We start from the raw sequence: 17,666 nt of genomic DNA, 5'->3' as shown, positions 1-17,666 counted from the left end.
TTCTTAATGTAGTATCTGATCAATAATAAATGCCTGTTAAAATTATTATATACATTGAACTCCTGATGTTGGAAAAATAGGTCAAAGGGATATGAAACCAAGCCACGAGCCAATCAGGAAAAAAATCCTGTAAGGACCCCTTAACCAGTATTAAAGATCAGTACCTAAGAGCAAGGTTGGCAAACTTTCTGTAAAGGGCTGAATAGTAAATGTTTTAGGCTTTGCCAGCCATAGGATCTCTGTTGCAACAACTCAATTCTAAATAAATGGGTGTTCCAATCAACATTTCTGTTTACAAAAACCAGTGGATCATAGTTTGCCAACCTGTGCTTTAGACAGAGAGTACTGAACCCTATCTGCACACTAGAATCACCTGGGGAGCTTTAAAAATATCTATGCCCAGGTAGTATATCCCCAGAGATTCTGATTTTATTTTTCTGAGATAAGGCGCAGGCATCAGTATTGCTTCAGACTGCCAGGTGACTGTATTGCAGAGATTAGAACCAACAATTAACGCCATGAGCAGAAGACCCTCAGAGCAGTTGCTGTCTTCTAGCTCCTACTCCATCATTCTCCGATTTTAGAACCCAGGGATCCATGCTGTTTGAGAGCTTTGGGCAAAGGCTGGCCAGGCTATGGTAAGTCCCTTTTGCTTAGTGCACAGACCATATCGTTTTTGTATCTAGAGGGAAGTCTAATTATCTATGTAATAAATGAATTGTACTTTCAGGGAACACAGTCCAGCTGTTACTGTGCATTTTAGCTGAAGCTATGCTTTTTGCTATTTAATTGTATTCCAGCATTGGCAGCTGAACAGAATCGTTTTGAGTGGAAACACTCTGCCCATTTCCTTTGTCAAGGCCGTGACTTCTGTAATGGAGCTAGGAGCGGGTTCCCAGTAGTCAGTCAAAAGGTGTCTGACTTAAGGTGAAGCCACTCTTCTCTAATGGGCCCTGGAGCAAGCTTGTGATACTTCTAGAAGTCTCTAAGGAGCTCTCAATTTTCATTTGGACGTTGTTTACCTGTGATGGGGTGGAGTTTGGCTGAAGGCTGGGGGTGAGCTTAGTTATAAATGTCGAAACTTTCCTGAGAATTGCCCCTTAGCATTTACAATAGGGTCATCTGTTATCTTGTTAAAATAACACTCTTGACCTCCTGATTCCAGAATTTCTGGAGGGGTCCTTGGATTATGCATTTTTAACAAAGTATCTGGATAACTGAAATTTGAGAGCCACTATTCTGGAGAAAGCCTTTCATCATACTTATGTAAGACTGAGATTGAGGAATTTAAAGTCTTCCTCAAAACAGCCCAGTGAGGTCATAAAAGTAAGACTTGAATCTCAGTCTGTGTGTCAGGTAGCTAATGCTGTGTAACCAAACTTACAGGCTTCTCCCTAAACTTACAGGCTTAAAACAATACACATTCATTACTGTTCATAGCTCTGTGGTTTAGTGGGTAGTTTTTATGATCTCAACTAGGATGAATTCATGTGTCTGTGGTCATCAGTGTTTGAGTATGCAGCTGTACTGATGTTGGCAGGGTCTCTCTTACATTTAGAGGTCAGATGGCTGTATGGTGATTTGAGGTGGCCTCCTCTGGGATACCTAAATTCTCTTCTGTGTGATCATTCTTCCCCCATCAGGCTAGTGTCACCTGGAGGTGACAGAACCCTGAAAGATTGAAAATATTCATGGCTTCTTAGAGACCACACTCACAATTGGGACACTGTCACGTCTTCTCATTCTGATGCCAAAATGAGGAGTAAGGACATCCTTGATTCAAGGGGTGAGAAAATTCTAGCTCTTGGGGGAAGGGCTGAGAATTGCTTTCCAAAGGTGGTAGATACAGGGAGGCTGAATGAATCCACCAATGCCTGCCAGAGTTCTGGGTTTTTCCCACAACATTTGAGTGCCTTTAGAAGAAAATTTATCTCCTAGCTTTTACAAATGTTTACGGAACATCCATAGTAGTATTCTTTTGCATGCTGTACCTAGGATTACTGTTCTTAGAAGAACAATTAAAAATCCTGTATCTTAAGGGACCTAAGAAGTCATTGGTTGAAACCCCATCTGACACTTTAATTTCCTGATAGTATCACCTTAATCAAAATGCTCATCCATCTTCTATGCAAACACATCCCAAAAGTCCCTGGAGAACTTGCTGCCCTATGAGGCAGCTTTTCCACGCTCAGAGAGTTCATTCCATTAGAATATTATTTATTACATCAAGCCAATATTTACTTCCATTTAGATTAGACCTTTCAGTCCTACTTCTGCCCTCTGATGCAACACAGAAGAAAGTTCCATTGCCCCTTCCATGAGAGAATGTTTTCCCACATTTGAACACCGTTACAAACCTCTTTGCTCATTGGCCAATTTTCTGTGCCAACAATCCCAAGTTTCTACAACTTCTCCTAGGACGTTGTTTGAGCTGCATCAGACTTCAGGAAATTTCCTTGCAAACATTCATTTCTCAACGGCAGCCAGGTATTTTAGAATGCAGAGTGGTTTTGGAATCAGGTTTTCTGGAACTTGCCTTGAGATCTTGATCAAATTTATAAAACCCATGAGGCCACCAAGTTCTCCTCCTGAATGTGTGGGCAGAAATAACCCTCAAACTGTTTATTTTGTGTCATTTAAACTATAAAGCATATACAAAAATGCCTGTCAGGGAAAATCCTCTATAAATGTTAGTTTCTTTTTTCCCTCTTGTTTTTCTGAAAGAGTAGCCTTTGAAGTACATAGTTTTTCCTGTAATATCTTGAGTTTGAATGAACTTTTAAATTTTCTGACTATAGGAGTACCTGGGTGGCTCAGTGGGTTAGGCTTCTGCCTTTGGCTCAGGTCATGATTTCACGGTTTGTGTGTTTGAGCCCCATATTGGGCTCTCTGCTGTCAGCACAGAGCCTGCTTCAGATCATTTATGCCCCTCTCTCTCTGCCCCTGCCTCTCTCTCTCTCTCTGTCTCTCTCTCTTAAAAATAAATAAACAAACTTAAATTTTTTTTCTGGCTGTATATTAATACTAAAATCGTGTGCGTGTTTAAATGTCTGTATCTGGAGATATGTTTCAAATGGTGTTTCATATGTTAGGGTTAGTGAAATCTTCATTTCTTCCAAATTGAAGGGAGGTATTATTGTTTTGATACTTAGAGGTAGTAATTTAAATTACATAAATGACCTGAAACTAAGAGATTTGAGTACTTCATGCCTCTTTTAGATCCAGGCTTTTGGGAAGAAAAACAAATCTGAAGTTGGAAAGAGTTAGGGACAAATTGGATGCAGTGAAAAGGCCAGGAAAATAGGTGATCAAGTGGATTTAATAGCAGGCTGTGGTGTGGCACCAAAATCATTAAGGAGAGAGAAAACACAGGTAAAGGGAGGGATATGAGTCGGAACAAAAAAGTCAGCTCACAGAGGAATACCAGCATTTGTGTGCAAAGAGTACTGCTTAATATGAGATATTGCTGAATCATAATATATAAAAATGAATAGAATCTGATTGCAAAGGAAAATGGTCAATAGAATAGGAGTGTGGAGACAAAAGAATGGATTTGGGTAGATACTATGTAAATTGTTTATAAGATTGTCTTATGTGACTGTTGGCTTAGAAAATACTCTTCAGTGTAAAAGAGGATAAAGTGAATTGTGAGAATGAATTGTAAATAAAAGCATTAGATTCAAGGTACAGTGTCGTTCATGCATGGCATACCCAAATGAGCCATTGTTCTGTGAGGTGATGGTAACTTGTTTTTCTTTTAAAATCATGCACTTAATTTAACAAAGACAGCACATGCAGTAAAAAGAACGTTGAGATGAGAGTCAGGACCCTAGGTTTGAATTCCAGCTCCACAGCTGACTAGGTGTGGGACCTCAGGCAGGACAGTGAGGTTCTCTGAGCCTTGGGCTTGCCATGTGTAAGAAGAATTGTCCAGATGATTCCTACTTCCAATCTCAGCTACAAAATCTTATTATTCTCTGATTCTGTGTTGTTAAGCAGCCCAGGGGAAGTTTCTTTAAGGGGGAGAGTGTCAAGATTGCAGAGGGGATTCCTGTCATCCGAGAGTCTCTAGTCAATTTGAAGAGATTACCTGAAGTTTCAATGCATAAGTAAATGGGTGAATAGATCACTGTTTGATTGAATTAAATAAAAACAATTTGAGAACTTATAAGAGAAACATGTTAGTAGAATCTGGTTGGACACCGAGTGTTAAATATGGGAAAAGAGATGCTGTTTATAAGGTATTCTTACCTTATCCCCAACATCTTCTAGTAATGAGTTGTATGAATTTGCTTTTAAAGTAGTTCTTTAGTTTTACTATTGTAGTTTTGCCTCTTTTGGCCGAGCATGGCCATAGATGGCATCATTGAAGGAAGACATGGAAAGAAGGGTAAACTTATGACAAATTTGGGAAGGAAAGTGGGGGGCTTTTTGGGTGGAAGACACAGAACTTTACAAGACTTGGAAAGGAATATTTATGTATTCACTCAGTGAATATTTATGTGAGCATCTCTTCTCCTGTACTTGACATGGTGTTAAACACTTGGGATTATTAAGGTAGCAATCCCCACTACCTAGAAATGAAGACAGATATCAAACATATAATTACATGAATGTGTAACTTCATATTTTGATGAATGTTATGAAATAAGAGAGACTAGAGAACCATAAGGGTAGGAAGTAACCAAAGAGGGCTTCTCTTAGGAAGTGTTACTTCTGCTGATATCTGACATTTGAGCAGCAGTTCAGTACATGAATACAAAGAGGGAGAAGTGCAGAGTGGATGGAGGGCATTTTAGGTAGAGGGGACAGCATGTGCAAAAGCCCTCGGACTGGAGAGCCCATGATATGTTTGAGAAACCAAAAAACTGATGTGGCTGGAAAATAAGGTGGTGCAGGGATCAGAGAGGAGAATCCTGGAGAAAAAGACACGTGGGAAATGAGCACGGGTCACCCTTTGACAGAGTATAGACATCAGTACCATTATTTTTTGTGCCCATCTGGAGGAAAGCATGCTATACTGAGAGGTGGGCACTGGGAGAATGGGGACGAGTATCATCTGTGCTTTGTGTTCTCAAATGGGCCTTTAAGGCACCAGCACCTCCATTAGGGAGTAGGATACTGACTTGGGAAATAGAAGGCTTTGGTTATTCCAATATACACATGACCTCTGAAATTGGAGCCAACTAGGAGGATAAGTCTGAGGAGTCATACAAAAGCCATGGCGAAAATGAGACTTGCTGTGTTAGCTTATAGGGTCACATGGAATTTCTTTCTTGCAAGTATGGCGTCACCAGACTGCGTGTTTTCCTCTCCCTTGTTCATTATAATTAAGGAGACTTAATGGAAACCCTGCCCATAGAGTGTCTTCTCATATCAAGTCCAGGATTCTAGTTGTCATAGGCACCAAGAAATGACCATAGCCCCTCTCTGGTCAGCTTGAGACAGGTAAGTGAGTCACCCCAATCAATAGCACCTGGGCCCTCATTATGCACCAGACATTCTTTGTGTAACTTCTTCCTCTTCTTCAAACTTAGCTCAAAAATGAACCACTTGAGAGGGGAACAGTGGTGAAAGAGAGTAAGTATGGTAGATAGTGTCTTTCTGGAGGGTCCAATTCACTTGAAGATAGGTGAAAAAATTTATCTTGCATTCTAAGCACAGAGATATGGTAGCATACACTACAAAATATCCATGGAAGGTTAAGGTAAGAGTTAGAGATTTGAAGATATTTGTCCTTCTTTCAGAATACTTAAGGCCACACCCCCAGATTCCTGGTGGATGATTTATTCCCTTTGGCTGTGGGAGATGTTTTGATGAACAACTTTGAGAGGCATGGAGTCTTAATTTGTGTTTGATGCTGTTTATAGGATAGCCTGTGCCTTTCTCACCAACTTCCTCTAGAAATGAGCTTTATGAGCTCACTTTTAGAGGCAGTTCTTCATATTCAGTGTGTTAATCTTTCCTCTTTTAAGTTTCAAGGGACGGTATTTCCAAATTCGATGAATACGAGTGTGTATCTGCCTCCACTTCTTACAAATTTTACTCTTGCCCTCTTGCTGTTGCTCTCAGGGTCTTCCTTTTGCCCATATGCCCACCCTCTCATGCACTTGTTTCTTCCTCTTCCTCCTAAACACTTTAGATGACCTTGTTTGACTCCTTTTCCTTTTCTGTTCTTTCTCTTTTTTGATGTGGCACTTAGACCAATGTGCACTCATCCGGGGCCAAGCAAATGATACTTTTGGAGGAGGATGAGATGATGTTTCTGTTTTATTTCCAGTGTCTTCCCTAATGACTGTAATTTTTCACCTTTGTTAGCTGCAGTGTTTGGGGGGAACTTATCCTTCAGGCCAGCTCCTACTCATTCATTATGACTCAGCTCATGGCACACTGCCCAACCCCGCAGCACTGACCGCTACTTCCGTGAGATCTTCCAGCCCTCCTCTACCTCTGTGGGCATGCACCTCATTGTGTTGTGTTGCACTTACCTGTTGACATGTCTGTCTTCCCGCCTAAGTTTTCAGTTTCTAGAGATCAGGGAACTTGTATTATTAATCTTTGCATCATCACACCTGGCATTGAGCCTAGCACATGCTAGGTGCTTAACGAATACTAAATAAGTTGAATCAAGTGATGTGAGTTAATTGAGTACAGGGAGTATTTACAATGATTTTGAAATTCTTTTATTCACTTGGGGAAATCCAATGTCAAAGAATAAAGGCACATAGTATAAGGGGATGTATCTTATGATCCAGCTGCTTAGAAATGGAATGGGAGAGACTTCAAGGGAGGGTTGCCAGATAAAATACAGGACATGTGGATAAAATACAGCTAAATTTGAGTTTCAGATAAATAACAGTGTTTCAAAAAACATAATCATATTCCTACTGTTATCTGACATACACACACACACACATTTATTTTTCATCTGAAATCAAATTAGCTGGGCATTCTGTATTGTATTTGTTAAATTTGGTAGTCTTACTTCAAGGTCAAATAGTCCCATTCTCTTCTTCAGGCATTTGTATGTCTTTGCTAAGATTCAGGTCACAAATTGGTGGCCCTCAGGCAACCTCTGGCCGGCAGGATCAATACACCTTATTTGCCCCGCAGTACATTTAAAATTAAAAAAATAATAATGTTTATTTATTTTTGAGAGAGAGAGAGAGAGTCACAGAGTGTGAGCAGGAGAGGAGCAGAGAGAGACGGAGACACAGAATCCGAAGAAGGCTCCAGGCTCTGAGCTGTCAGCACAGAGCCTGATGCGGGGCTCGAACCCATAAGCTGTGAGATCATGACCTGAGCTGAAGTTGGACGCCCAATCGACTGAGGCACCCAGGCACCCCTAGTACATTTTAAATTTTTAAAATTTTTGCTAACACTGAAAAATACGAAGATTTCTCATAAAAATCTGAAATTTCAGTTCCCTTGAAAAACTACAAAGCCTGACCACACTAGATCAGCTGTCTTTGTCCAGATAAGGAACAGCTAAGCCCATTTTTAGATGGAGCATGAGCTTTGTGTATTCCCTGCTTCTCCCCAGTATTATGGGGAAATGTAGTCTGCCAAAGTTTATCACACCTTGCACCTGTTTTCCTTAGGGTTGAGAGGAAAGTGAAACCTTTTTTGAGCCCATGTCTCCATCAAAAGCAGGAAAACAAAAGATAACCAAAAGTGGCAAATGTTTCATAAAAAATGGGGAAAATCATCTTGAGTAAGTAAAGGAAGTTTCTTAGTGTGTTAAGTGCTAGCAAAATGATCATGTGTCTAAAGAACACAAACAGTGGTACTGTTTCTCTTATACCTCCCTCACATATTCACACTTACAGACTTGAGGGCATTTGAGTTCCTGATCTCCACAAGAAAGTAAGATCCCTGAGGGCAGAAACTTTTGTCTGGTTCATTGATGTATCCTAAACCCGTAGAGCAGTGCTTGGTTGTTAATAGACATTTGATCAATATTTATTAAACAAAGGAATGACTGATGTAAGCCATCTGAGAGAGAGAAAACCTTTATGGTTAGAAATCTTCAAGAAGAAAAGAAAATGTTGCCTTCTACAAAAGAATGACATGACTGGGTGAATGCCTGTTTTTAAAATAAATATATCTATGCTATAGATGCCTGATATCTGTCAAGGGCAAAGGAAAAGGGCTACTGAGGACAGAAGCCCTTGTCTAACTACCCAGAGCTTAGAGGGACATTGGATGGGTATTGTCTCCACCCGTTATCAAGGGAAGGATTTTTTGGAGAATATTTGAGGAAGGAACCAGAGGCACATGTTGGAAAGGACTCTCTGCCACTGTGTGACCTGGTTTCTCTCCTGCCTACCGTAAATACTGCCACAACCTAGGGGATTCTTCCTGTAGTCCTAAAGAGCCCAGACAGTTCCTACCACTCCCTCTGTGGCTACCAAGGAAACAAGTGCAGACACGTTATTTTTTTTTTTTTATCAGAAACAGCCTCATTTTATTTGACAAAGACCATCATGACTACAATTCAGCAGAATACTACCTAAATTCCATAGGTTTTGAGAAAAAAAATCGGGACAGATGTATATTAAATTTGAATTTGCTACAAGGGAGAGATTTTTTATAAATGTGTTCCAAACCATCCTTCCCTCTTCTTGGACAGTATTCTGGCTCTAGGGAATCTGGCTGAATCACCAAAAGCTCACATAAAATGCATAGTTTGTTGTTTCTTCTGAATATGTCTGCTTACCGCCATATGGTCATTATTAATTCATATTTATTCTTAGAAAATATTATCCTTAAGGGTGTGGTGAAAACACATAGCAGAGAAAAATATAGGCAAATGAGATTTTGGCTTTTAATCACAGATTCAACAATCTGGTCACACATCAGACTTCTAGCCTAGGAGTGGAAACAAACAAAAAGAAATGTAGCAAGATTTGTCATTATTATTCTTGGAGGTAGGTGTTAGATCCCTGTACAGTCGACTCTTGAACAACATAAGGGTTAGGGGCACTGACCCCCTGTGCGGTTGGAAATCCATGTATAACTTTTGACTCCTTAAAAACCTAACTGCTAATAGCCTATTATAGACCGGGAGCCTTACTTATGACATGAACAGTACTATATACTGTATTATATACTGTATTATTATAATAATCTAGAGAAAGGAAAATATTAAGAAAATAATAAGGAAGAGAAAATACACTGATAGTACTAGACTGCATTTATAAAAAAAAATCTGTGTATAAGTGAAGGCATGCAGTTCAAACCCATGTTGTTCAAGCATCAACTATATTAGCTTTCCATGGGCTGCTGTAACAGACTACCTCAAATCAGGTGACTTAAAACAATAGAAATTCATTGTCCTACAATTATGGAGGCTAGAAGTCCAAAATCAAGGTGTTGGCAGGGCCATGTTCCCTCTGAAATTTAAAAGGAAGTCCTTCTTTGCTTCTTCCTGACTTTTGGTATTTTGCCATTAGTCTTTGACATCCCTTGGCTTGTGGATATACCCCTTCAGTCTTTTGTCTTCACGTGGCCTTCTCTCTGTGTTGTGTGTCCTCACATTGTCTTCCCTCTGTGCCTTTCTGTGAGTCCTAATTTATCCTTATGAGGGTATCCCTCATATTGGGTCAGGACCCCCCCTGACCTCATTTTAACTTGGTTTCATCTGCAAAGACCTTATTTTCAAATAAGCTCACATTCTGATAATACTAGAGGTTAGGACTTCAACATATCTTTTTTTTTGGGGGGGGGGGCGGTGGACACGGTTCAAGCTATAACCTCCTAATGCAATCGTATCATTCTTTGGACTTAAGCTTTCCAGGTATAACTTGTTGTTCCTCCTGTGGAATATTACATTGATTAAATTGCCTCTAGTTCTTTAGCCATCAGATGCTTTTCCCTGGCAGGCTGATGTAATTAGGGAACTAATAACTGGATCAATAAGGAAAAGAGCATGTTCTTTCATATTTTCCATCTGTTCCAATGATTCATTTAGGGCTGTGTATGTGTTGCCACTGAATACGTGCTTGTTAAGAGATATGAGACCATGATATATAGGAGAATAAGGGAAGGGAGAGGATCTGGATTATTCTCTGGTAAAAGTCCAGGAATGTCATCCTTGCAGGGAGGGGGCATCATAAGGCAGGATATGAAGAACAATGTCATATATATAACTTTATATGAATAAGAAATGTTCTTAAAGATATTTGCTGTCTGGAAAATATACTTTATTTTAGTGTTGCATGAAACACGTTAGGCTGAAGTCATGCAGGACTGTTTAAACAGCATGGGAGCTAATACACTGCTTGTCCTAAGAAGGATTCACTGCTATCCATGATAATGTCTATGGAATACCATTTTGTGGAAAATCCCATATTGCTTTGCCTAATTCAAGGTCCCTCATATAAAAGTTGGAATTTTAATTTTTGGCCTTTTAAAAGGTAGTTTTAAAGATAAATGTAGTGTATACATTATGGTTAGAAATTATTATTATAAAAATATAAATAGAATAAAACATTGGCTTATATTCCAAAATATAATATATATATAATATATATAATATTCCAGTAAAACATTGGAATATTATATTCATTGTAAAGAAATTTGAAAGATATAGAAAAGTTTTATTAAAAAAAATTTTTTTACATTTATTTTTTGAGACATAGAAAGACAGAGCACAAGTTGGGGAGGGGCAGAGAGAGAAGGATACACAGAATCCGAAGCAGGCTCTAGGCTCCAAGCTGTCAGCACAGAGCCCGCCATGGGGCTTGAACTCACAAACTCTGAGATCATGACCTGAGCCGAAGTTGGAGCTTAACCAACTGAGCCACCCAGGTGCCCCAGGAAAGTTTTAAAAGTATATGTTAAAATATATACTGGGTGGCTCAGTCCATTGGGGGTGCCTGGGTGGCTCGGTCCATTGAACATTTGACTCTTGATTTTGGCTTGGGTCATGATTCCAGGATAGTGGGATCAAGCCCTGCATTGGATTCCCTGCTGAGCATGGAATCCTGCTTAGGATTCTCTCTCTGTATCTCTCTTCTCTCGCCTTTCTCTCTCTCTCTCTCTGTGTCTCTCTCTCCTTCTGCCCCTCTCCCCCACTCATGCTGTCTCTCTCTCTCTAAAATTAAAAAAAAAAGTACATATTATCCATAATCCCACAATTCAGAAATAACCACTGCTAATATTTTGGCATATTTCCTTCTGATATGTTTCAAGTTTTTACAATACTTTAAATAAAATTGGTGTGAATTTATGCATGTTTTGTAATATATTTTAAAGTAAATAATATATCATAAGCATTTTCATATCTTTAAATCACCTTCTAACACTATTCAATGGTTGCCTAAATTCTTTGAGTGTTAGAGCTTTAACTTTTTAATTACTAAAGTAATATATGTTCTTAATAATTTAAAAACCCACATAACCAAAAGAAAAAATACCAATGGCCTACAATCTTACCCTTGCACAGATAGCTAGTGATAATATTATGACATACTTTGCATGACAGTATAATTGTCTGAGTTTCTGTCTTCCACTGTTCATGGCATTTTTAACCTTTATAATTCCAGCACTTAGTTCCGTGCTTAAATCATATTGGTTGCTTGATACAATTTTAGTCAATGAGTGAAGGAAGGAAGAAATGGATGAACACTCATATGAATGGAGAGGCTGCAAAGATCCAGCTCGTGGTAAAATAAAGTTCATTTCAGACTCAGCAACTTACTGTGGATAGAGAGACAAGGTAGCTAACCAAAGACTCCTAATGAATAGGAGCCTGCTCTTTCTGTTCATCTGAATCAGCCTCTAGGCAGAGAATTCAATTTAATTTTTCTCCCATCAGTCAAACAGAAGAGCTGAAAAAGCAAAACCAGAGACAAGGGAGGCAGGAGGTGGAACAGACTTGGATGAGGAGATCCGCAGCTGATCTCTCATTCTTTCTCTGTTAGAAATAGCATGAGATGAGAGGAGCCATGCTTACCCTGAGAGTGAGCCCCAGCAGGAGCTGTGGTGGATGCATTTAGCCACTACTGGATCCTGCATGATGGAAGGACTGATAATTTCCCCCAGAGGATTGAGACGCCAGCAATGTCAGTGTGACCCTCATGGTTCTTCCCTGGCTTGTCTTTAGAGTTTGCAGCAGAGAAAGACACGATCATGCTGGGTTTTATTTGAAGGAATTTGGGGCTCTGATTCTATGATTGGAATCTGGGCTGACAGTCTGATATCTTTGGGCTATAGAAGGCTCCAACCAAAGTCTCTTCTATATTTAATTAGGAAACATGTGTCTTAAGTCTGAGCATCTGTCCCTCAGACACCTGCCATGGGAAGGAGAGTGATCCATTTCTTAACACTCTGCAGGAAATCTCAGTCCTTGAAATAAAATATAAGAATATATCCTTTCCAATGCAATGGTCTGGTCCTCACCAACTCTCTCCCTCCTCCCAATCCCCTCCCCAATAGAAATATACATACAGATAAATATAAGATCAGCCACAAATAGTTGGATGGATAGGAAGAGAGACAGAAAAATGGACAGACAACCTCTACCTCCTTTTAGCCAATGACAGGCGTCACATTTCTCCTTCCTCTTAAAAGCTTCTCCATGGGATGCCTGAGTGGCTCAGTAGGTTAAGTGTCCAACTTTGGCTCAGGTCATGATCTCACAGTTCATGAGTTCAAGCCCCACTTCAGACTCTGTGCTGACAGCATGGAGGCTGCTTTGGATTCTTTCTTTCCCTCTCTCTCTGTCTCTCCCCAGTTCTCTCTCTCTCTCTCTCTCTCTCTCTCTCCAAATAAATAAATAATTAATAATAAAAAAAAAAAAGCTTCCCCATAAGCCAGGCTCAAGACCTTGGCCATATTGACACTTTGTTCTTATTGTTTCCTCCACCCAGTAAAATCTGTATCCATCTTTTGTCCTGTCCATACCACTCATCTCCAGAGGCCTAGGTCAAGCTGTGTAGCTCCAGGAAGGCTAATTGTTCCATTTCTTGCCCATTTCTCAACTTCTAGAGCTTTAGCCTTTGGTGTCGTGTATGTGTATTTGGGAGTCATCTATGTATAAGTTGAGAGACGGGCAAGATTAACATGGGTGGAAATGGAAGAGTGAGGCTTCCTGGAGAAATAGAGATAGGTGGTGTGGATGGGACGGGAGGCAGATAGAGATTTTTTATGTGTATTCGAGGTTCAGGAAGGGGTTGTCATTTTGGTTTCTGAAGAATTGGATGTGGCTCTGTGTGTTTGTTCTACAGTATAATGGTCTAGAATTAGTTGCTGTCTTCACTAGGCTCGTGAATAGAGAAAGGACAAAGGGTGATGGGGAATAATTTTGCCTGATTTTCCCATATGCAGAGTTGAATACACACAGTAGTTAGTACTTACCTATGGAATGGGAATCCGGTTTGGGTGAGAGTTGGTAGAGTTGGTGAAGTATAGTATAAACTGTGATCAGCTAAATCAGTATTGGCATCCTGGTTTTCATATAGTTGTTATAGCCACTTTAAAGAATCAAGCATCAGTATCTTCATCTATAAAATGGGAATGCTAATATATCTCCTTAACTACCATATAGGATATTTTGAGTATACAGATACGTATTTACGTGTATATATGTATGTATGCATATGTTATATCCCAACACACACATGCACACATCTATGTTATTTACTGGACAAAAAGAAACATTGTTATGTAGTTTATGGTGCCAATGTCCAATAAATATTGGAATTAAATTGAAATGGTCTAAAACTTCCTCAAGCCCCACAAAGCTTATTTGAGATTACCAGATGTTCATACAAAAAAATTATTTCTGTTTGAGTTGCATGACTGCGGACTCAGAACTTTACAGATGGCAGCGTTACCTGGGTGTGGCGTGCCAGGCAGCACATTCCTATAGGTGAGCACTACCGGGGATGTGATAATGGGGAGATACTTCACCTGACCCCATTTCTATAAACTTGAGGCCCATCTGCTTCTGCCTTTCTTAGTTTCCCCACCTGTAAAAGTGTGGAGAATGTAAACATAATAGAATTCTCATTATAAACTAGGTACCATGATTCCATGGAAGGAGATGTGAGCTAGGCATCAAAAAACTTAAATCCTAGTTACATTGACCAAAACTTAACTTCTCCAAGACCAAGTTTCATTAACTTCGAAATAGGTTTGTGTGCTCTCACCTGTTATGTGTCAGGCATTGTATAACTGCTGATACATAAGGGTTAATTGGGCATCATCTATGCTCCTCTTATGACTCATACTCTGATGGAGGGAGGGATATGCCAACCATTATTGGCTTGGTGTGAACTGCTTCTTAGAGGCAGACAGTAAAAATAGTGATGGTACCGGCTGGGAGTGGTTGACTCTGCTTATAGATTAGAAAATGCTTGGGGCACCTGGGTGGTTCAGTAGGTTAAGCATCTGACTCTTGACATCAGCTCAGATCATGATCTCAAGGTTGTGAGATCGAGTCCTGCATTGGGCTCTGCACTGATGGTATGGAGCCTGCTTGGGATTCTCTCTCTCTCGCTCAAAATAAGTAAGTAAATAAATAGGTAAATGAATAAACAAACTTAAAAAAAAAAGAAAATATTTGAGAGCAAAGATTCAAGTGAGTTATAACTGCCTTGCCTTACTGTCATTGTCCTTGTAAGTCTCAAAAGTATGTGAAAGTGAAATGTGGTCCATCTATTAATATTATTATTATTATTATTATTATTATCACTGTTATCAATTAGATACAGATATTGTACTTCCAGACATACACTTAAAAATAAACCCCATACTCTTGGCTAGTCTCTTATAGGAATGTTGGCCTTTCCTTTATGTGTTCAAAAAGGGTCACACTCTACATCCATAAAGTAAGTGAATGTGGAATCTGACTTTATTAGCTATACTGAGAATTCTTCATTTTTCCAAAGTCTTGAGCCTCCTCCAGAATTTTTTCTCCTTTCATCTCTCTATGTTACTATCTATACTGACTTGTCTGTTTAATTACTGATTTATGCAACAGGTATTTATTTAGTGAACACCTCCTATGTATTTAAGGAGTATAAATGCAACTAAATAATACAGACAAATCTGAAAGACATAACCACATATTACCTTATGGCAAGTGCTCAGAGGAAACCAAAGTTGGGTGCAGTGAGTTGAGAAGCAAGAAAGAGGAGTGGGTTGAAGTGGGCAGAAAAGGATCCAGGGAGGAAGCCACATTTGTGGGTGCATGGCTGAGTAATGTTTACTTAGGCATAAGTGTGGCCTTATCTCCGTGAAGACATGGGAGTATAAATAAGGGTAGTATCTTGATTGACACTGAAGAGTCCATTTCATTTGGATTATGTATTGGAGCAGTAGGAGATAAAACTTCACTAGCACAATATTTTGCATATAATATTGGCTCAGATACCAGCTGATGAGTATTTTTACGTGTGTTTCATTTCCCTGAGAGCACAGAATCTACCTCTTCTTTATCTTCACATCCACCAGAGTGCCTGATGCATAGGAGATATCCAATAAGTAAATTCTTAGCGAATTTTGCTGAATTGTTTTAAACGTAGCTAAAGACCTCAAGGAATTTACGGGTGTGCCTGGGTGGCTCAGTTAAGCATCTGATGCTTGATTTCTGCTCAGGGCATGATCCTGTGGTTTGTAAGTTTGAGTCCCGTGTCAGGGCTCTGCTCTGATGGTGCAGAGCCTACTTGGGATTCTCACTCTCTCTCTCTCTTTCTCTCTCTCTCTCTCTCTCAATCTCTTAAAGATAAATAAATAATCTTAAAAAATTCTTTTAAAAAGACTTCAGGGAATTTGAAGAAAAATAAGATAGAATTTTACAAAAGATTTTGTCCCTGAAGGAGAGAATGATAGATGACATCAACTCAGCTCAAAAACACCAGCCGATTGGATATATGTGGAGCACCTACCTGGTGCTAGAAGGCACCATGATAAGCCCAACACATCATATTCATATTTTCATCTCGATAAAATGGGTGTCTACTTGGGTGTGTTGGAAGGTCCTCATCCAGGGGCATACCACATGTATTTATGTTGAACGGTTCCCTCGATGCTTATGCTTTCCTCACGTCATTGTTTTGCAGCTGTACAGCTCCATGGACTTTGGAAGACGGTGGCAACTCGTTCATGAACGCATCACACCCAACAGGTTTTACTGGTAAGCCCCATCTGCACACTCACTGCCCTCTGGGATAAAGAACCGTCAGACAGCCTAGCTCTCTGGATAATCCTGGCCACCTTCAGCACTTGAAGACAGGTTGTTCTAGCCCTTGGCTATTTGGTGTGGTTCACTGACCAGCAGCATCAGTATCACCTGGGAACTTGTTAGAAATGCAGAACCTCAGGCAAGACTTCCTGGGCAACAATCTGCATGTAACATGGTCCCTAGTGATTTAGTGTGTACATTAGAGGTTGAGAAGCCCTGGGCTAGGGTGTTCCATGAGAAAGTCATGACCAGGTGCTCTTAGCTATATACTTATGCCCCCTTTTTTGTGGGGGGGGGGGAGTATCTTTTTTATGTACCCATTCTAAAAGTGGTATTTCCTAAAATGTACTCTGAAGAACACTAGTTCCACAAAATTTGATAAGCATTTCTATGGTCAAATGATTTTAAATAATAATTATTTAAGTCTGCCTTACTGAAGATGCGGGGTTCGTGTTAGGATATTTAAGACTCTGGGGAAGCCCTGACTGAAGAAGTCTACCAAGCATTCAGTCACTGATTTCCAAACTTATTTCACTACAGAATCGTTTTCTCGTGTCACAAATGATAACTCCTTCAGAAGAACTTCCGTGGAGCACATTTTGAGAAGCCTTTTTAAAGAGTACATATGTGTTCCAAATGGAAAATTAACTCCCCCTCATCAGAAAGTGTTTTTTTTTTTAATTGGTGTTCCTTTATACGTGCATACTATTTTTACCTTGGTTGTAGCAAAGAAAACTTGGTTTGGTATAATTCTGTATTTTCTTTTTCCCTGCTGCAATATGAAAATGCTTCTTATTTGTATCTCACTTTCATTTCAGCAGAGGTGTGGCCAAAGGAATAGAGAATAGGAAGCATGCATCAAAGTGGTTAATATGTGTAATTCTGTGCTTAATTAAAACAAAAGCAAAGTTAATCTTTGAAAGTAGTCTATCTTCCATATTTCTTTCTAACTACCTTAGTTCAATGCCCTTAAAAATCATGAAATGGGGGATGCTTGGGTGGCTCAGTCAGCTGAGCATCTGACTTTTGATTTCGGCTCGGGTCATGATCCCAGGGGTCATGGCATCGAGCCCCGTGTCAGATTAAGATTCTCTCTCTCTCTCTCTCTCTCTCTCTCTGTCTGCTCCTCTCCACCAACCTCTAAAATTAAACAAATAATAATCAAATGTCCATTTGTGTCTTATACAAGGTGGGGGTGGCATGTGTGTGTGTGTGTGTGTGTGTGTGTGTGTGTGTGCACGTGCATGTGTATGTAGTGGGGGATGGTGATGAGTACTTTGTACATATATATATTCACACCAACATCTTTGAAAACAGTGGCTCCCTACAGTTCCCTCTGAACCCACAAAACTATGACCAGAATTAAAAAGGATAATTGTAGAAGCATGTTGTGAAAACACACTGTGTACTGTGTATTGATTGTACACAGTGAAGATAATTGGGAGAAAGCAGTGAGGACCGGGAAGTGCTCTTG

General features: G+C 39.7%; 1 protein-coding gene across 1 annotated transcript in view; it reads left to right on the top strand.

The window, feature by feature from the left end:
- The window catches only part of SORCS3 (sortilin related VPS10 domain containing receptor 3), a 414,417-nt gene that overhangs the window by 185,926 nt on the left and 210,825 nt on the right, over nt 1-17,666 (top strand). The window contains exon 5 of the mRNA XM_032595155.1: nt 16,071-16,144. Coding sequence (XP_032451046.1) covers nt 16,071-16,144 — 74 coding nt within the window. The remainder of the gene's footprint in view (nt 1-16,070; nt 16,145-17,666) is intronic.

Source organism: Lynx canadensis, chromosome D2, assembly GCF_007474595.2.
Source record: "Lynx canadensis isolate LIC74 chromosome D2, mLynCan4.pri.v2, whole genome shotgun sequence".
Classification (NCBI taxonomy): Eukaryota; Metazoa; Chordata; class Mammalia; order Carnivora; family Felidae; genus Lynx; species Lynx canadensis.
This window is presented reverse-complemented; position numbering and strand designations above follow the sequence as displayed.